This window comes from Chelonoidis abingdonii, chromosome 10, assembly GCF_003597395.2.
Source record: "Chelonoidis abingdonii isolate Lonesome George chromosome 10, CheloAbing_2.0, whole genome shotgun sequence".
Lineage (NCBI taxonomy): Eukaryota > Metazoa > Chordata > Testudines > Testudinidae > Chelonoidis > Chelonoidis abingdonii.
In genome coordinates, this window is record NC_133778.1 from 27978460 (window position 1) to 27999935 (window position 21476).

Sequence of the window (21476 nt, forward strand, 5' to 3'; positions counted from 1 at the left end):
TTGGTGCTTGCAAAGGGGTCCTCAGAAAGCAACCAGATCGCTGTCACCACAGTGCCTTCTTTGGTGGGAATCATCCCCTGGCTGAGTATGGCGCTATTAGGATCCTTCTGCTTCCTAGTCTTGTACATAGTGTAAAGGGGGCAGGGTAGGAATGAGGATCTCACCCCAAATGCTGGCAGGATCTGTTCCTATAATCATAAGGTTCTGCATTGCTAGACATCAACCCATTGGGGTGACAGCCAATGCATCTTTTTTCATTGGCTGAGCACTGGTCTACATGACACAGGTCGACATAAGGCATCTTATGTCGACCTAACTATGTCAGTGTACACACTACGCAGAATCATAGAATATCAGGAGGGCATCTAGTCCAACCCCCTGCTCAAAGCAGGACCTAATCCCCAATTAAATCATCCCAGCCAGAGCTTTGTGAAGCCTGACCTTAAAAACCTCTAAGGAAGGAGATTTCACCACCTCCCTAGGTAACTCATTCCAGTGCTTCACCACCCTCCTAGTGAAAAAGTTTTTCCTAATATCCAACCTAAACCTCCCATTAACGTCCCTGCAACTTGAGACCATTATGCCTGTTCTTCATCAGGTACCACAGAGACAGTCTAGACTCTCCATCTCTTTGGAACCCCTTTCAGGTAGTTGAAAGCAGCTATCAAATCCCCCCTCATTCTTCTCTCTGCAGAATAAATACTCCCAGTTCCTTCAGCTCTCTCATAATCAGTGCTCCACCCCTAATAATTTTTGTTGCCCTTTGCTGGACTCTTTTCCAATTGTTCCACATCCTGATGTAGTGTGGGCCCAAAACTGGACACAGTACTCTCCAATTAGCCTCACCAATGCCAAATAGAGGGGAATGATCACATCCCTCAACTCCGCTGGACAATACTCTCCTATAAACAGCCCAAAAGCCGTTACCTTCTTGAACGGCACACTGCTAACTCATATCCAGCTTCTCCTCCATTGTAACCGCTAGGTCCTTTTCTGTAGAACTGCTGCCTAGCCACTCGGTCTCTAGTCTGTAGCAGTGCATGGGATTCTTCCATCCTAAGTGCAGGATTCTGCACTTGTCCTTGTTGAACTTCATCAGATTTATTTGGGCCCAATCCTCTAATTTGTCTAGGTCCCTCTGTATCCTATCCCTACCCTCCAGTGTATCTACCACTCCTCCTAGTTTAGTGTCATCTGCAAACTTGCTGAGAGTGCAGTCCACGCCATCCTCCAGATCATTAATGATCATTAACCACTGGGGCACTCCGCTTGAAACCGGCTGCCAACTAGACATGGAGCCATTGATCACTACCTGTTGAGCCTGACGATCTAGCCAGCTTTCTATCCACCTTATAGCCTTGTGCCCTCCGATGTAAGTGCCCTACTACACCAACATATTACCTCCACCTCCATGAGAGGCATAGGAGAGCTTATGTCGGTGTAGTTAGGGTGATGCAGTGTCCATGTAGGCACTGTGTTACTTGCATTGGCTGTCATTCTCCAGGCTCCCTGTTCAGAGATGAGCTGCCCTTGGGCTCCTGGCCGGGAGCCTGGCTGCTCTGAGGCTCCCAGCATGGAGGCAGGAGCTGGGGGGCGGTGAGCAGGGAACAGAAAGTGGGGAGGGGAGGAGGGAGCTGGCAGGGAGCCAGGAGCCTATGGCGCAGCTGGGCTCCTGAAGGGGAACAGCAAGTGGAGCTGAAAGACCAGGCTCTCAGCTCCCCGCACTGCCCCTCTTCGGTCAGTAGAAGCACTCCACAAACTGAAGAAGGGTTGTGTGGACATGAACCACCACAATAATTACTGCAGTGGCTATAAAAGAGGCAGAGTATGAGTGAAGATCTAATATAGTATTTATTGTAGACATGCCCTGAAATAGTACTAAGAGTGCTGTGGAAATAGCATGCTTTGCCTCTGGGAATCTGAGTGGATGGAGAGACTGTGTCTGGAACAGTTCAACAGAGACACGCTAGCAAATTAGAAGAATGATGGTGGGCTATAAAGGAAGGCCATATAAAATGGGAGCTGGCAGCCAGAGGAGTTAGGAACGTAAGACTCATCAGAATTCCAACATGCTTATCTGAAAACCAAAATTAGAACCGTAAAATATTAGCAGCAGGGCTCTAGGTATTATGCAGCCACAGAACTCACCCTCGCTCCTGAATTGTGCTTCAGAATTTAAAAGCACCATCAGCTTGGAATTTAATCTGTTATCAAAACTGAGTTCAAAGGAGTTTCGGGAATGGGAACTGCACTTGCACTTGGCTTCCCATGACACTTTCTGTAGTCAGGTTTTTGTAGTTTTCAAAAATGTCTGTCTCGCTTATTACCATGGAAAAATTCATCCCAAGCAAAGGGAAAACTAACTGGTTATGTGCAACATGCTGCCAAATGCACCAAGCAAACAAAGTGAGGAGAGATATTTTTTCTCCAATCACTTTTAGTTATTCTCAGGAATTATTTGGAACAATAGTATGTAAAAAAGAGTCTGGCAGAAGTCTGATTCTTAAGCTGACCGTGTCTCTAAGCTTTTATTAAAGAATAATTCTATTTCTTCCCCTTATGGTAACAAAGAAAACCTACCAAATGAAACCAAAGCAATGATGTCTGCCCGAGTCTGAAGTACATTTGTAAGAAGAATGAACAGCCCTCTTCAACTCAGTGAAGTTTTAGCTCAGAAATATTATGACAATGATATGAATATTAACATTAACTATTTAACTGGTGATCACTTTAACAGAGCTCTTTTCACTAATGTGCTTTTCTTACAACCCTTCACCAAAAGTTCAGGCACCAGAAGTCCCCCACTTTCCAAAAAACTCCAGCATCCCCTCTGACTTCTGCAGTGCAGCTGTCCTTCATCAAAGTAAGATTGGCAGCATTTCAAAATGCATGGGCCAGTGTCAAATAAATGGAATATAAGCTCTCAAATAGTACACCGAATATTACTGTGCTATTTGTTTCCATGTTTTATTCAATGAATCCTCCATTTTGGAGCTGCTGCAGAAATTCCAGCCTGTCACACCAGAGCGCCATAGACAGCAGGGATCCTGCTGCAGAGTTTAGGCCCAGTTGCTGCAGAGTCTACAGGGACTGCCTGTATGCGATGCTGTAGGACAGGAACTCATGGGTGTTGAGCTCTTGCACTGGTTTCTGTCAGGTATAGAGTATCAGCACTTCTTGAATTTAAATAAAGGACTATTTACAGGGGTTCTGTCTCAAGTTTTCCACAGACATTAATGAATCCTCATAACATTTTTGGGGAAAAAAGTATTATCAGCCCCACTTTGCTAATTGAGAAACTGAAACTGAGAGAAGGCATGTGGCCTACATAGGTGTACAATGCGAGCAGTAAGAGCTGGAAACACAGGTCAGATGTGCCTGGCTCGGTCACACTATACCCTACTCGCTCTCTAAGGAACCAAAGTTACTCAATTAAAGCATGAAGCAAAGACTGAAAACATCTGAAAGGAGGATAACGAAGGAAAACAGCTAACTGAGCTGACAACGTTCAGTACTGGATGCTGCCCTTTACGATTTACCCTCTTGTCTGTGTGAATCCTTAGCTCAGGCTTCAACTCCAGCATCCCATGGGGGCACGATTCCTGCTTTGAATGCTGTCTAGATACATACCCAAAACATGCAGGTCTCTGCTCCAAGTCAGCTTTAATTGGCAGCATTCTGTGTATTTGGTTTTCTTCCTGTCTGATCCTTTCCCCTTTTTAAATCTGGCAGATTTGCAAACTTTATTTTGGGATCTCCCCACGTGTCACCTGCAGAAGTGAACGCATATGATGAGCTATATGGCATTGGAGGCTCCTTCTTGGAACAGCAGCTCTTTAGCATAGAGCCAGAGTCAGAGCAGAACCGACTAGCTAGTTCCATTCAGGAGGATGATTATGAAGATGATGATGAAATGCAGGAACAAAACGAAAGTAAAAATGTTTCACACTCCAACAGTATTGGATTATTCTGAACCATTTGGAAAATCCCTTGTAAGGGAAGAAAATGAAATCAAGTTGGAAAGGAAGACTTCCTGGCCTAAATACGTGCTGTCTCAGAGAGCCCTACTTCTGACTTGGGGGTAGAGGGAAACCAAAATTCTTTGAAGGATTTATTCCCGCTTCACTGTTCAAAACAGTAGTAAGTCGCTTGGTTTCTTAAGTGAATGTTACGCTCATGTAGTTGGTATTTTGTTACCTCCCCTATTTATTTGCAGGGCAGATACCAGGCAGCTGCAGTGCAAACTTGCCCCACCACTGTGCCTCAAATCCCTTGAAGAGACTGTTCTCTGTCCATGCCCTCAGTGCTGGGAGCGCCAGATGAAGAGGAAGTCATTTATGATGCACTTTTGCTAAGTGCTCTATCTGCTAATAAATTCCTTTGAACTCCTTTCCTAAGGTATCTTGCTTACCGCTTTGATCCCTCCACTGGGTTCATCTCACCTTCCACGAGTTTTAAGTTCCTCACTCCTCTCCTTGAGAGCCCTGCACAACTGTGCTCCTCTGCTTTCACTGCTCTTCCCTTAGCCTTTCTACTCTAGCCAAGCCACACACCTAGCCCCCACCATAGTTGTTTCCTCTCCCACCCATCTCTGCCCTCTTCATTGTGGCCCCCTGTACCAAGGGCCCTCCACCTGATCCAGTTCTCCATCTCCTCCTCTGGGAAGTGTGTTTTCCCCAGTGTATTCTTATTCTTCCTTTCAGCCTCAATCTTCCTCCACAACTAAAAAAACCCCAAACCTAAACAAAACCTCACCATTCCAGCCCAAGTGTGCTCAGTAAAGGCCATGTAGCCTGGGACTGTATTAGCTGCTCCAAGGAGTCTCCGTCAGTGCAGGTACCTGGCGTAAGGATGGCCAGGGACAAGCTGAAGCACCCGTAAGTAGCCCTGGTGTCCTGGGAATTCACCAGCTTTGGTAGTGGGTCCTGCTGCTCATTTCACGATTGGGAAGAAACCTTGCCCCCAGGACCACAAGCAGGGAGGAAGTGCTGGATGGATCCTCTTGGAGATTTCCTGACCATGTGGCCTTCTCCAGGGTTTACTTCAGGAGGTGAGGATCTTACCCTGGCAAGAAAATAATTACAGTCAACTGCCAACATCCATACGAGAATAGGAGATTCCTTCTGTCTGGGTATCTATCCTTCCCTTACCCCTGGACAAATGGAATCTCCCTCTCTGTTGTCCTTCAGACTGTGTCCCTTACCCCTCACTTTTCATACACATTCTGTGTCCCATAAACCCCACTAAGTATCTCCTTGTAGGAGAGCGGGGGCCATCATTTCTCCCCTCAACTGCCACTCCAAACCATCCAGGAACTGTCCCATTCCAACATTCACCTCTTTCTAAAAGGTGTCGCTCTGCAGAACAGGCTGTGCTGTGTTTGAAGCCAGGCTGGCTCAGTGGGCACACTCAAAAGGATAGTTCCCCTTTGCTGGTGAACATGCTTGGAGATGTCTCAGTTGCTAGTCTTCGGGGGGACCCAAATACCATAAAACAGTGCTAAAAAGAAACAGCTTACTATATACATAGGTGCCTCCTTACACTGAAAAGTCATCAGAGCTTGCCTTTATATTAGTACTTCCCAGAGAGACTTATAGGGAGACTCCAGGAGGCTCTAGAGTTTAAATTAAAATTTTAAAATGAGAATTTTTCTGTTTTTCAGTAAAGAGAAGCCTAACACTTAAACACCATTAGACCATCTCGCTCATTCAGGAAGACAAGCAAGCGCATTCTATAGCCATACAGAGGCATGAGAGAAGATGAGCCCTACTTATTAAACTTATAAACCAAACTGGGACCACGCTTATGTTAGCAGCAAGAGGGCTCTACTGAACAAGTCTCTAATTGTCACCAATAAAATACAGGGGGAGGGCTGCTAGATTCACGGCCACATCTCTCCATCCCAGTCCTGGCATCATATTGGGCTTGCTTTGGTGCTTTCTACCACTAGCAAGATAAACGCAACACATTAGTAGATACATTCACCAAACAGTGGTCAGAACCACAGGAGAGGTGGATAAAGTCCAAGATCTTTGCTGCCTTGCAGAGGGGTGGATCTCTCCTCTAGCACAATGGCCTTACATGGCTGGAGGAGGTTTATGTTACATCTGCATAGTTGAAGCTAAGTACCTGAAATGTATTGTTATAAATATCTGGCCCGTCAAGGAAAGGCAACGTAGTATGACACATTTCAGCTCTCTGCACCATACTGAAGTCAAGGATTTTCAGCCACAGTGCTCAGGGAGCTGAAGGTTCACAGTCATGATTTTTTGTTTTTAAAGGGACATATCTTGTCCCAATTTAAATCCAGGCAACCCCCTTGAGTTTTATGAAACAAAGCAGCTAATAGATTGGTGATGATGCCCCTCCGTGAGTATATTATCCTTGCTAAGAAATGTAATACCCCTTTAAGGGACAGGCTGGAACCTACAGCTAGGATAGCCGGAGGTGTAATCAAGGAGACACTGCTCCACCCTAGGGCTGGGCTATATAAACAGAAAAGAAACTGAGCAAGAGAGAGGGAAGTAGAAACTGTGCAGGTGATAGCAGGTGCTTGTTGTTTTCTCTCAGGCTAGTCAGTGCCCTGGAGCCTAACTAGAGGCTTTGTTTATGGATTTAAATTTAGGAGTTGAAACAGGTTCTGAGGTGAGGCCCTTATGGGCGGGTTTTAATTAAATTACTCGTGTCCTGAAGCCTTGATAAAAGAGAACTTTTCTTTGTTAGTGTGTGTAAGCTCCCCTCCGGGTATTAAAGCAAACCTGTTGCCCCCCTAGTCAGGGGAAATTAAGGGGGGGCACTGCTGCAGTACCACACTGAGCCACAAGATGATGTACAGGGACTGCCTGCACCTCCACAATGATATAGTCACATAGCTCAGTATTAACATTAATATGTTCACTGAGGGGAAAAAACATATAATTCAATACAGTTGAATTTTTCCTGCACTTTATCTGTTTTCTGGATATTTTTAGTAGATGATCAAGTAGGGTGGCTGCTTCAAACACCTTGCCCTGCACCCCCAGGAGAGAAGAGCAACAGCAGCCTGAGATACACATGAATGTTTTAATGCCTAGCTCAAAAAGAACATTAAAACAAACCTTTAAAGCCTCCAAATATCGATAAGATCATGAACTCTGAGGATTTACGAATGTTTATCTATGTACTTATACATACATGTACTCCCCCCCCGCCCCATCAGTTTCTGAGCACTTTACGAAACACTGAAATTTATCCTCATGCCACTCCTGTGAGATAGGTCAGTATTATCCCCATTTTAGAGGAGCACTGCGACAGAGTTGAAAGTGACATCCCAAGATCACATACTAAGTCTTTGTGAGAGGAGAACCCAGCTCTCCTAAGCCCCAGACCTGTGCCTTTACCACTAGAGCATCCTTCCTCCATTTAACAAAGGCGTGTATACTATTTTATCCTCTGCTTCATTTATTTTTTTTCAACAATTTCAGGTTTTGGAAATATATGAATTTCATGTACAGTGCACTCGACATACTACACCTCTATCCTGATATAACACAAATTTGGATATAACGCGGTAAAGCAACGCTCCAGGGGGGAGGGGCTGTGTACTCTGGCAGATCAAAGCAAGTACGATATAAAGCGGTTTCACCTATAACACGGTAAGATTTTTTGGCTCCCAAGGACAGCATTATATTGGGGTAGAGGTGTATGCTGAGTCAAGCTTTTAAACAAAAATATTTTTCAGCTAGCAACATTTGCTCGGTTCATTTTAACCACTTTATGAAAACAGTACATGTCACAAAGAGTAGTCAGACAGGTGGGTGCACCTGTCCTTTGGGGGGAGGTTGAGGTCCTTTGGTCTTGTACTTCACAACACATCTAAAGGGTACAGTTCCCCTGCACTCCCCTGCTGCTTCAAAGAGGTGTTTCTCTATTGCTCTCCAACCCCCAGAGATAGAGCGAAATCTTCCCAGCCCTCTCCATGCCCACAGAAGAGCCAAACCTCAGCAGAACCACAGTGTGGTGATAGTAAGATATGTACGGTTGAAGAGGAGGAACGTAAGAATGCCCTTACTGGGTCAGACCAGTGGTCCATCTAGCCTCGTATCCTGACTTCTGACAGCAGCCAATGCCAGGTGCTTCAGAGGGAATGAACAGAACAGGCAATCATCAAGTGATCCATCCCTCATCGCCCATTCCCAGCTTCTGGTTGGGGTTTGTAGGAGGTTTTCCCCTTAATGAGTATGGAAAAATCTACTGATTCCCAAGGTCTCCCCCTTCTGCTGCTCCCACATACCCCACAAATTAGCAGTCAAAAGAAAAAAGCAAATTAAATTTGTTCTGTCAAGATAAACTTCACTGTGCTGACAAACATTGCTACTGGATACACTGGTGCAAATATATTCATTTAGTTAGGAATTCGCAGTTAAGAGGACTAGAACCAGACTTTGAAGATAGCCCCAATAAACCCATTTAAGCAGCCAAGATACAAATATTCAGAAAGTTATGAAAATGTGATTACAAGTGGGAGTTGAGACTTCTTTCTACTTTATCTCTTGGCCTGTAATGAGAAGAACTTGCATAACTCAAACCACACTCATCCATCTATGCCGGGCTGTTTGGGATGCACTGACCCCTTACAGATCATCCCACTACTGGCTTTCCGTTACAGGAGCCTTGGGTGATTTGCTCCTGCATTCTGCTCCCCCTCACAAACAAATTTTGATTTGAGATACTGATTTGCCTTTCACCTCATATACATTAAGGCAATGCAAAATCTTTCATGAGAGAACCTTGCCAAAGCTGTTTAGGATTGATTTTTTTTAACTCAGATTATCATCAGGCATATGGCCAATATGTGACTGTACAAAATGGGAAATTGAATAAAAATATTCAGACAGATTCTTTTAAACACATTATAGATATTTTATATTTTTCTTACTGCACTTTTACAATTTTCACAAATATCAAAATCCATGTGTACATGTTCATTTTGCAACAGGGAATGAATGTACAGTTCCAAAAGAGCAGGCATTTCAAAAAACAATTTGGAAGTGTAAACACAATATGTAAGATCTCCACCTCAATATAGGTGCTGTTCAGTAGAAGTTGACGTAATACCATATTGCATTAACTCTATAAATGTTTTCGCTTAACTGAGAAGATTTAACATCTTTAGCCTGTCACCCGTTCAATTCTCCATTCCCAAAATGTTATACAAACATACAATAAATACATTTCTGATTTTAAAGGACACTTCAACAAGTCATGAGAATTTACAGTACAGTACATTTAAGTTCAAGTGCAAAACATAACTAGTGGCTAGTTATTAACATTTATTTGTACTCTCTTTGTGGTGCTGGTCCCAGGCACCAATGTGTGCGCTCTACCTCAGCCCCATAGGCCTTGCTAAGGCATGTGTAAGGATAGCAGGGGAGGCCTTAGTTCATTCAACTGGGGATCAAAGGGTCTAGAATTTCCACCCACTGCTTCATTCTAAACCACCATTCTTCTCTTCCTCCCTCACACCCAGCTGTATCATGCCACAGACTGTGCACTGCAGTCAAGTGAGGCAGAAAGGAAGCCTGTTGAACATGTGTCTGATTCTAAGACAGGCTGAGCACCTGCAGTTCTTAGTCACTTCAATGGAAGCTACATGGGCTCAGCCTCTCTCAGGATCAATTCATGGACCTGAGACACTGGGCCAAACACTGTCCTAACTTACACCGCATGCCAGCCCATTGATTTCAACCTTGAACCCAAGTTTTCCTCTCAGCAACAATCTGTGTTATGAACCAGCCAGTGGGCTGACTACAGTTAACACTGAAAAGCATGACTAGACGTAACTCTCAATCTTCCAGTGTCTGACACTGTCTGTGTAAAACAGGTCTCTAAACATACGGTCATTTAATCATGTTTGTTTATTTCAGAGGCTTTTGCTCATTGAAACTCCTGTTAACAGTATCTCCCCCTCTCTACTCCCAATCATTTGATTTATAGGCAATTCCCTCCCCAGGCACTTGAAGCTCTTATCTTCTATATATAACCACAGTAGGAACGCTTAGTTCAACAATATTTAATATGATGAAATTAAAAATAAAAAGAGGTTTTCAGTGGACACTCTCAATCAATCTCAAAGTGCCCAATCTTGATGGAGGTCTGTGGTCTTTAGGGTGACCAAATGAGAGGGAGAAAATATCAGAACACATATTGGGGGGGAGGGGCGAGGGCTGTCCGCCGGCGGAGAAAAAGAAAAAGCCAAGTGCTGCCAGTAGAGCAGCGAGGGGGAAGAAAAAAGCCAAGTGCTGCCAGTAGAGCAGCAAGGGGGAAGAAAAAAGCCAAGTGCTGCCAGCAGAGCAGCAAAAAAAAAAAAAAAAAAAAGGCGAGTGCTGCCAGCGGAACGAAATATCTAGGACAAATACCTAAAATATCGGGACGTCTGGTCACCCTAGTAGTCTTGGGCATATCATCAAACCTAAAATTATACACACATGCATTTAGCAAACACCCTATTTAGGGAAGGGCTGTATGCATACTGAGTTGATTTAACCTCACCTCCATTTGGTTCTTTCTAAAATGCCTTTTCAAAAGTTTATGCCTTGCCAAACTAAACCTACCTCTCAGAAGAGTGTTAATGGCAGCTTTACTATTCAAAGATTCCACTCAGTGTCACTTAATCCATCACCACATTATAAAAACATTCTTGCTGAAGCTATTCAAGGTTTTTGAGAAGTCATTGCAAAAGACTAGGCTGTGCCTTTATTTATGTATTTACTTTGTCCAGTGTCTCTTAGTTGTTTAACTTTTTCAGGGAAATGCAATTTTTCTCCTGAAAAGAAAGACCATAGTGTTTTCTTTTCCAGTTTAGTTTCTCTGTGGGAAAAAATTAAATTTAAACTAACTGATCAAATAGGGGAAATTATATCCAGTGACTTCGTGTTTTTTCTTCACATTACACAACTGTCAGTATAAGCTCCCCTTTCTCTACAGATTGCAAAGAATCTCATAACATTTGACCAAACTTTACCAAAGCAACTGAGAATTTCTAAGGCAGTGACATTCAGTCCCTTTCCTCTGCCAAGCCTTCCAGACCTTTAGCTTCCCCATGAAATGTTGCTACTGTATATTGTCATATGAATGGTCTTAAATATTTAAAAGCTTGTGCTGCATCATGTGATGGGTCTGATTTCAAGATGTGCTGAGCACCTGTAGTTCCTAGTCCCATAAGGTGAAGGGCTCTTTTGAGTTCTTGTTCCACCATTTCCCATTAGAGCAGCACGATTTCATGCAGTGGGTTTGATAAGACAAACTCATCTTAGTGCCCTGCAGCAGCAAATGGAGCATTACTGACAAAGGGAAGCTGATCCAACACTAGGGGGCTCTGGGTCAGTTTGGGAGTTGAGTGTCGCTGCAGGTGTTGAATAATCTCTGGATTCATCAGTTTCTCTCAGATTTGGGGGCTGTTCTGTTGGACTGGCTGCTGGAGCACTCTGATTCTCACTGGCTTTCTAAAGAGAGAGAAAACACATGCAAATGTAAGTGCATACTCTCATTACACTACCTTATGGGAAAATGCATTCAGACACACTGGAAAAGTGTTCTTGCACTGCATGCATGCAACACAGCAAGTGAACATAAAGCAGGAAAGCAGTAAGATAGTAATGTTATCTACATATGAATGTAACAACAAGCAGAAAACTTACCTTCCATTTTTTTTCCTAACTGCACTTCCACAAGAAGCATGCAAAAAACAAACTCACTATGTTTTAAGACAAAAACTATGAATAGTCTTCTACTGTATACAGACAACAATAATCATTATGGCTGCATTGTTTGCTAAAACATACTTCATGCTCCCTTCTGCAAATCCGCCTATATTTCCTTAACATTTTTTCTAAGATATTTCTCAGAGCCACTGAGTGACAACACTTTTGCAGTAAAAGCACATAAATTTCATCCAATTTACTTAGCAATAGGCCTTTTCTTAGTAACAACAGTTAGGTCAGTGATTCAAGCAGGCAATTCTCTGGTTCAGTCAAGAAGAAAATAGTTGAGAACAGTTTCCTGAAAGGCTCAGTGCACATTTTTAAAAGCTTTCCCAGATTATGTGATCTTATTTAAAGACAAATGCTAGCTGCATTCCCTGAGGGCCAAAGACAAAAAAAGTCTTGCACAATATTAGTACTTCAACATCTTCTAACCTTCCGATTTATCTTGGAAGATTTGTTTTGTATCAAGTAATTAGAGTGGTGAGGCGCCTTTCCTTGAAGGATTACTGTAAGCAAGCAGTAACGTGAAATGAGGAACCAAAAGTTTTTCTGTCATTAATCCCCTTTTCTATGCCCAAGTTTCTCCTTCAGATGACCAACTGTCAAATTAATTCTTTAGGAATGCCATTTAAAATGTTTAACAAGATAGCTAGGCAGCCTTTTCTGGGTTTAGTATTTTGTTAAATTCAGGCTAAAAGAATAAGGTGAAATAAAGCAACAGCAATGCATAGGGAGTTTGTTTTTTTAATTTTTAGAATTAAAATGTGGGTGTGTTCTGTAAAAGTAGGCAATTTCTCCAAGGAGCTGAAATGATTAAATATATCTCTAGCTTAATGGAGCTGAGATGCATCATGCGTGCATCTTCAAATGGAGGGTGTGGAATATTGCTTCATTCTGGGTCTACACTAGTTTTTAAATACCAAAATTTTACATATAATACAGTGGGAAAAGAAGCTACACTTTGCAGGCGCTTAAGTGTCTTCTTGTCGTGATAGGGCTGAATGCTCTTTGGCCATCTTTTATTCACAATCTGGAAGACAGAGATCATTGCAACTGGTCAGCTGCAGAACAGCAGACTGCCCTGATACAAGTGCAACCAGCCAGGGGAGGGAGGAAATATTAAGAGTCATATTTAGCCTAATTTTAAAATTTGGATTTGGTTGAGCAAGGAATAGGTTTTTTGATGTTTGACCCTACAAACACAGGCCTTAATGAGAGACAGTGGGGAACTGCATGGGTGCAAAGATACACCAGTGCAGATCCAGGTATATCTTCTGCAGGACTGGGGTCTTAATAAAACTATCCCATGGAAACAATTTTCTCCCAACAAAGATTCGTTGTTCCCATAAATACTAACAATCCTATCTAAGGAATGGTCCTCAATTCTATCAGTCACATGTGGAGTAGATAATGCGATGCCCAAAATTTAATAGTATTAATAAAAAGGCTCCATGAATAGCTGCATGAAGTTATGAGAAGGTGAAAGAGGTTATTAAGACAACATGTTCCTGAAGATGGCAGGGAGTTATAGGAGGCAATAAAAGACTTGAAAGCCTTTCATAATTGCTCAAGTCATTTACTGAGAGTATCTCCAAAACTATGAACATTTATCAATTCTCTCTCCTAGAGCTTACCACAAACAGCAAACCAGTTTTCTTGCCCTGGGAGGTATGGCAGATTCTGTGCCATTCTCCAATTTGCAATTGATGCGACTGACAGGGCCGGGCTTATATTAATAACTGCTTAAGAGAAGACTGATGGAAAACTGCTTGGGCGAGTGGCATGTGTAGAGAGTGTAACACAAACAGCATTGTGTCAATGAGGATTTCATTGTAATTCAAAAGGAGACATTTGATTTTTCCAAGATATGTGCATCTGAAATTCTTCTTGTACAGTATAAACAGACATTCTAGAGTCATTTCAATATGGATGTTCAGTCTCCCTGAGGCATGCAAGTTAGTCTCATTAAGGCTAATGGAAGCTCAGCATGCATATTGAGAAGGGAATATATGCATAGGGCTGTTTACAAGAATATAGGCCAATGGGGGAGGAGGGAGACAGCTGGTGAAGTTGGGATTTCTTCAAATGTTGCTTTGGCACATCTGCAAAGTCATGTCCAAAATCATCACCTTCCAGAGGCAGGACAGGTGGAAATGACATTTGGGTGCATATGGGATGGCAAATATGTATGGGGGAAGCTGCACCACTCCTCCCCCAGGCAGACAGGAGAAACAGGAAGTTTATTACCCACAATGTTTTAAAAACTAGCATTGACAACAGCAGAACAAGTTTCCCTACATTGCCTCACCAACCACCACTGTGCTCCAACTCCGTTCTGGAGGGAGCACCCCAAAAGATCGGATGATAGTCCAGTCTGAGTCCATCCAGTCCTTGGCCTCTCTGCCAAGATTCCTAATAAGGGTGCTGGGGGATTCTGTAATGTGAACACTGGAAAACAACAACTCATTTCACACAGGCCACAGAACACTCTCAAGTTGTAGACACTTTCAGTCACCACAAGCCCAGGCCAAGCTAAGGTGGGTTAAGGGCTTCATATTCCATTATTAATTTGCTGGGGTGCCCATTTCCAACATATTTTGGATGTCTGGGAAGTCTCACTCCCCCCATGCCTCCAGGCTAATCTCTACAAGGAAACATTTAATTAAAAAAAAAAAAAGACAGGCATGGTATACCTTAATAATTATGCAACTTTGTTAATCCTCACCCTGAAGCCACAAAAGTTCTGCAAGTACACAAACGTGTTCAAACTAATATGAAAACACTAATTTAGAGGCAATTTCAGTATATCCCACTTGTCATGAAAAAAGGGAAGAGGAGAAAGTGGAAATTAGACTATAAGTAGCAGAAAGATCTGCTCAAATGAATTACTGAACACTCCCCCCGTATCATACACATGCAGCAACTGTGTTTGTTACTATCATTCAACTATTGCTTTACACAACTCCAAGTTTCTGATATACTGATGAAGAATGTTTGTCAGATATTAATATTATGGTGCTGTAGATTACATTTGGTCTTAAAACCTTCAGCAGGATATTTTTAAGTTAACATTAATAGTGATATGAACATCATGTATTAAGAGCGAGTTACCTGCAAAGGCTGGTTTTCAGGCATCAGATTGCTTTTAGACAGCTGTACCATCTCCTTTATTTGATAGACAGCATAAGCCAGAGTAACCCAAGGAGAAGAACTGATCCCCCACGCAGGCTTGTTCACATCTTCCTGTTCTTCTTGGTGCTTCGTTTTCTTGGGAGGAAGTCTGGGCTCAGTTCGAGGCATGATATCTTCTGACTGTTGATGTATGAGGTCAATGGTTGCTATGGGAACAGGGCTGGAAGGCACTGGGATCCTTTCTGCCAGCATTGTCTTCTCTGAAGTATAGGGCAACATAATCATCAATGAAGTCAGTGATCATTACAAGGAAATTGAGAATCAAAGCACTCAACATGAACATACACAAACATGCTTTGCAACACACTAAGAATTACTCTGTTCCCTAACGGTGATCCAAGGACCTCTTGATACCAACTGGCAGTAGGTACAGGGATTCCTCTGGGCTCACCAAAAGAATGTCATGTAAGGTCTCTAATGAAAGCCCGTGTCACACTGGTCATCAAATAATCATTGTGAGATGCATGTATGGAATATATGCGGAGTTATGCATCTACACTAAAAATTGTTCTTTAGGTCTGCAAGTTAAGACAGGCCACCAAAAGGTAATCCACAAGTCCGGGGAGCGTTCAGTGGAACAGAGGCTACGCATTCCAGAGGGAGGATTCATGGGTTGGTGGGCATTTATCTCTAACATGTACAGAGACAGCGAGGCCTGCAGAGCCTGGAAGCCAGTGCTTGGGTTACCAGAGGCTGGTGACTTCAGGGAGCTGAGCCCCAGGCAACACAGGCAAAGCTCCCTCATCCTAAGGGAAGGTGGTGGTGAACTGTCTCATAACCCTGGCAGTAAGAATTACGCTGTTCCCTCCCTAACATACACTTCTATTATTGATAAACTAGGCAAATACAATTTAGATGGGGCTACTATAAGGTGGGTGCATAACTGGCTGGATAACCGTACTCAGAGAGTAGTTATTAATGGCTCCCAATCCTGCTGGAAAGGTATAACAAGTGGGGTTCCGCAGGGGTCTGTTTTGGGACCGGCTCTGTTCAATATCTTCATCAACGACTTAGATGTTGGCATAGAAAGTACGCTTATTAAGTTTGCGGACGATACCAAACTGGGAGGGATTGCAACTGCTTTGGAGGACAGGGTCAAAATTCAAAATGATCTGGACAAATTGGAGAAATGGTCTGAGGTAAACCGGATGAAGTTCAATAAAGACAAATGCAAAGTGCTCCACTTAGGAAGGAACAATCAGTTTCACACATACAGAATGGGAAGAGACTGTCTAGGAAGGAGTATGGCAGAAAGAGATCTAGGGGTCATAGTGGACCACAAGCTAAATATGAGTCAACAGTGTGATACTGTTGCAAAAAAAGCAAACGTGATTCTGGGATGCATTAACAGGTGTGTTGTAAACAAGACACGAGAAGTCATTCTTCCGCTCTACTCTGCGCTGGTTAGGCCTCAACTGGAGTATTGTGTCCAGTTCTGGGCACCGCATTTCAAGAAAGATGTGGAGAAATTGGAGAGGGTCCAGAGAAGAGCAACAAGAATGATTAAAGGTCTTGAGAACATGACCTATGAAGGAAGGCTGAAAGAACTGGGTTTATTTAGTTTGGAAAAGAGAAGACTGAGAGGGGACATGATAGCAGTTTTCAGGTATCTAAAAGGGTGTCATCAGGAGGAGGGAGAAAACTTGTTCACCTTAGCCTCCAATGATAGAACAAGAAGCAATGGGCTTAAACTGCAGCAAGGGAGATTTAGGTTGGACATTAGGAAAAAGTTCCTAACTGTCAGGGTAGTTAAACACTGGAATAAATTGCCTAGGGAGGTTGTGGAATCTCAATCTCTGGAGATATTTAAGAGTAGGTTAGATAAATGTCTATCAGGGATGGTCTAGACAGTATTTGGTCCTGCCATGAAGGCAAGGGACTGGACTCTATGACCTCTCAAGGTCCCTTCCAGTCCTAGAGTCTATGAGTCTATGTACGTACACAGTTAAGAATGTGGCTCTATCACAGTTTTACTTTTCATTTGAAAAGGACTGTTTGCAATCTAGGTGTCATACATACAGAAGAGCTGTACCTGTAACCTCAGTGACAAGTATCAGACCCATAACAGCGAAGAGGCCACCAAGCACATAGATCACCCATGAGCTGCCCAGGAAAGCTACTCCAGCTTTGACCTGGATTCATGTCTCTCTGCAGCACCGCTGCGCCAAGACATGCAGGTTTCCAGGCATCAATTTTTGTTTCGGTATATGTTTGTAGTTCTATGTTAAGTGCAATTTAATAAGACTTTTGAACAAAATAGTAAACTTCACTCTTTACACTCAACTCTCTCCTTGTGACTGACCATTCATAGTTATAACCACCAGTCACCATGTGGTGAGATCCTGTGGCCTGAGTTATACAGGATATCAGACTAGATGATCATGATAGTGTCTTCTGACTTTAAATGAAAAACCCTTCCCCAGGAAGTTACAGAGAAATTAAGGAGTTGGTGACAACAAAGGAAACCCAAGCCTCTGTTGTGGTGGTTTTGGCTACAAGCAGTCAGTTCTAACACAGGGTAGAAATGATTCACTTTTCCCTCAGTTCTTATAGGAGATATGATGCTGTTTCAGACCAAGATAGTTTTAACAATTGCCTGAAAATATCTGATCAATGCACTAACGAACTATGCCCTATAGATTCTGGATCGTTGCAGGACGGACAGATGGACGCACGCACGCACACACAAATACAAATAAGTAGGCTAGATTTTTTAAGCAATAGCTCTGTGTCATGTAAAACAGTCTAGAGATGAAATATACTATTTTTTCCTCAGACATTTTCAAAAGAAAGCTTAAATAAAATACAAACAAGTAAAATAGTTAAGGTACTGCTATGGCAAACAATTATGCACATGCTTAGCTATACTCATGTGAGTAATCCCATTTAAATCAATGAGACTTAAAGTTAGGCTTACATTTAAGTGGATGCAAGACTTATGTTTAAGATTTACAAACAAGGACACAGATGCAGAAGGAAAAAGAATAATTGGAATATTAAATTCTAGAGAACTATGGCCCAAGAGAAAAATATGAATACATTGGGGAGGTTCACACATGTACTCCGTATGCAACAAACAGCGTTTATCCTGTCCAAGTTTCTCTTTTGTGCCATTATCACTTGAACACAGATGGAAGAAATTAAGGCAAAACAAATATTTGAACATTCTTAAACCCAAGCAACTCAAGAACTATTGAAGGACAACCCTTGTATTTTTAGGATAAAGAAAAATGAACTTAAGTTCTACCTAGGTTTTAGCATGGAATAAAAACAACATTTGGGTAAAAGACATTAAAATGTTTGCTTATTATTTTTCATCTCTATGAAACAGGTTTATTTTCTGTCTGTAAAAATAATAATATATAGGATTAATGAAAAAAATAATGTGTCAGCTCCTGTGGAATGATTCTGGGCTAGTTTTCCTGTATTATGACCACATATCTCAAATATCACACAGTGTCTCGAGGTAAGAACATAGGAACAGTCTTGGTCTCATTGACCTGAGTATTTACCTTCTTTTTCATCAGGAACAGCTAGCCACTGGATTAATGCAAAGAGTAGCAGGATCACTAAACAGGCCATTCCTATCCCCCTGAATGTTGCAGCAGCCCCTGTAATGAGGATTATTTTTAGAGCATTTGTTTAGGTAATACAGAAAGAGACAGATATTGTTATGACTTCATTCAGCGCTTAATATCCCATGTAAACTTTCTTTTTATGTGGCATCTCCATTGCTGGAGGTTTGCAACCATAGCAGCTTGTTCTGTATGATCTTCTGCTAATCTCTTTGTGGATGAACAGTCCTTTTGATCTACTCCGGATACCACATCAGAGTCCATCCAAGATCAAACTCATTAGGTTATTCCCCTCCCTTCTGGCACTTTTAGCAGCAGGTTATTTTACATGGACTCTGAACAAATTATGCTTTCACTTCTCGATTTAGTGTGCAGAGGTTGCATGACAACCACACGATAGTGAACACCCATTGGTCATCTCATGAAGGATTCATCCAGCTGCCTAGCTGAGGACAGGGCAGTGCTTATGAGTGGATTTGCTCACATAATACTAAAAATTCAAGGCATACTATTACAAACACATACACATATAATTATCAATGTACAAATCAACATGTGTATAAACAGATTTTGTATGTGATTGAGTGTAACAAATATGGCTTCATTAGCAATACATTAAGTGTACATACGCTTTTAGTCCAGTTTTGCTGCACTACTAAGAAACCGCAATCACACTTAAATAAAATGTTTGCTTACCAAGATAGTTGACCAGAACCCCTCCGATCATAGCCCCACATCCTCTGCCCAGACCCAAGTGGAGACCCTGTAGAATCCCCTGAGCTGAAGTTCTTAATTCTGGAGGCACTGCAGCACTAAGATACGAAATACAAGCTGCCCATATGGCTGCATGGGTTACACCTATGGAGAGGAAACATTTTAGAAAGCACTAAGTTTGTTGTCATGATCTGTTTTCATTTATTAGTTGACAGTCACAGTTAAATGTCCTGGGAAGGAAGTGTTTATATTAAAGTACTAAAGTCAGCCATATTTCTCAGTCTTTCATGAAATAACAAAGCTTTCAATTTTTTCTGTGATGCCCAACCTGCCTAGAGATGCAACAACTAGGGCTGTCAATCGCAGTTAAGTCACACAATTAACTCAAAAAAATTAACTGCGGTTTTTAAAAATCATGATTAATTGCACTGGTAAATAACAGAATACCAATTGAAATTTATTAAATATTTTGGATGTTTTTCTACATTTTCAAATATATTGATTTCTGTTACAACACAGAACACAAGTGTACAGTGCTCACTTTATTTTTTTATTTAAAATATTTGCACTGTAAAAATTATAAACAAAATAGTATTTTTCAATTTACCTCGTACACGTACTCTAGCACAATCTCTTTATCATGAAAGTGTAACTTACAATGTAGATTTTTTTTGTTACTTAATTGCACTCAAAAACTTTAGAGCCTATAAGTCCATTCAGTCCTACTTCTTGTTCAGCCAATCGCTCAGACAAATAAGTTTGGTTACAATTTTCAGGAAATAATGCTGTCTACTTCTTGTTTACGTCACCTGAAAGTGAGAACATGCGTTCGTATGGCACTTCTGTAGCTGGCGTTGCAAGGTATTTACACGCCAGATATGCTAAACATTTATATGTCCCTTCATGCTTCGGCCACCAGTCTAGAGGACATGCAGACACTTGTTAAAAAAAAATAATGCATTAATTAAATTTGTCACTGAACTCCTTGGGGGAGAATTGTACATCTCCTGTTCTGTTTTACCCACATTCTGCCATATATTTCATGTTATAGCAGTTTCAGATGATAATCCATCATGTTTATTTTAAGAACACTTTCACAGCAGATTTGACAAAACGCAAAGAAGGTACCAATGTGAGATTTCTAGAAAGAGCTACAGCACCCGACCCAAGGTTTAAGAATCTCAAGTGCCATCCAAAATCTGAGAGGGATGAGGAGTGGAGCACGCTTTCAGTAGTCTTAAAAGAGCAACACTCGGATTCAGAAACTACAGAAGTCAAACCACCAAAAAAGAAAATCAACCTTCTGCTGATAGCATCTGACTCATGATGAAATGAACATGCATCAGTCCACTCTGCTTTGAACTGTTATCGAGCAGAATCCATCATCAGCATCCATCTGAAATGGTGGTTGAGGCATGAAGGGACATATGAATCTTTAGCATCTCTTGCATGTAAATATCTTGCGACCAGGGCCATTCTTAGGCATATGTGGCTGCCTAGGGCACCCGAAAATTTGGGGCACTCCTGGGTCTTAATTCCACCCTCCCACATTTTCCAGTCCTTGTTCTGACCCTTCCTGCGGTCTCCCACAGCTAGCCTGGTGAGTCTTCCTCCCTAGGGGATCTAGTAAACTTAAAATGAAAAAGCCTTCCAGACCTATTAGCACAACATTGAAACTGTTAAAGAGCCATTCAAGTGGTAATGAAGGCATTTAAGAGGCATTTGCCAACCCCCAGGTACCGATGCTCCCTGGATTACGCAAACCTGACTTACAGAAATCTGGACTTAGGGAAAAAGTTCCGTAAGCTTTTTTTTTTCTCCTACGCGCAATTGTCGGAGATACATTTCCGATTTACACAAAATTCAACTTACGCAAGGCGTTCCAGAACGGAACACTTGCGTAAGTCGAGGAGCTTCTATATCTATTGTCAGTTTCTGAATTTACTGACAAAAACAGTTGTGCATGACTGTAATATTTACTCAGAACATGTTAGTCTACATGACCTTAGTTTAAAATTAACTTTAAAAATATTTCATTAAAGATTATAGAATCACATCTCTAAAAAAAAATCCTTCCATAGATTATTAGATGCACAACCCAGTATGCATCTTTAGCCTTAAATGCTTGGATCTTCAGACATGTAGTTCTTGAAATAAATCCTTCAAAGGACCATCCGTATCTAAAATACACATTTTAATTTTAATTATTATACTAGAAAAAACTTGCTTCCAAAGTCCTCTCTCCTTTCTG

At 41.9% G+C, this 21476-nt stretch overlaps 2 protein-coding genes across 13 annotated transcripts in view; one reads left to right on the forward strand and one right to left on the reverse strand.

The window, feature by feature from the left end:
- The window catches only part of NEMP2 (nuclear envelope integral membrane protein 2), a 55974-nt gene that overhangs the window by 23074 nt on the left and 11424 nt on the right, over positions 1-21476 (forward strand). For 2 of the 5 annotated variants that reach the window (XM_032763318.2, XM_032763320.2), the window contains one exon: positions 3733-4392. The exons of 1 other annotated variant lie outside the window; for it this stretch is intronic. In XM_032763318.2, the coding sequence (XP_032619209.1) occupies positions 3733-3973 (241 nt within the window). In that variant the 3' untranslated portion in view covers positions 3974-4392. Of the gene's footprint in view, positions 1-3732; positions 4393-21476 lie in introns of those variants that run through there. 2 more of the 5 variants (XR_004371432.2, XR_012656633.1) reach the window with 2 other exon arrangements.
- MFSD6 (major facilitator superfamily domain containing 6) overlaps positions 8878-21476 on the reverse strand; it is a 47605-nt gene continuing 35006 nt past the window's right edge. For 2 of the 8 annotated variants that reach the window (XM_032763310.2, XM_075070048.1), the window contains exons 4-7: positions 19208-19369; positions 18449-18547; positions 14856-15136; positions 8878-11483 (exon numbers count right to left, since the gene is read on the reverse strand). In XM_032763310.2, the coding sequence (XP_032619201.1) occupies positions 11319-11483; positions 14856-15136; positions 18449-18547; positions 19208-19369 (707 nt within the window). In that variant the 3' untranslated portion in view covers positions 8878-11318. Of the gene's footprint in view, positions 11484-11678; positions 12775-13024; positions 14193-14855; positions 15137-18448; positions 18548-19207; positions 19370-21476 lie in introns of those variants that run through there. The other 6 variants (XM_032763316.2, XM_075070050.1, XM_075070049.1 and 3 more) reach the window with 5 other exon arrangements.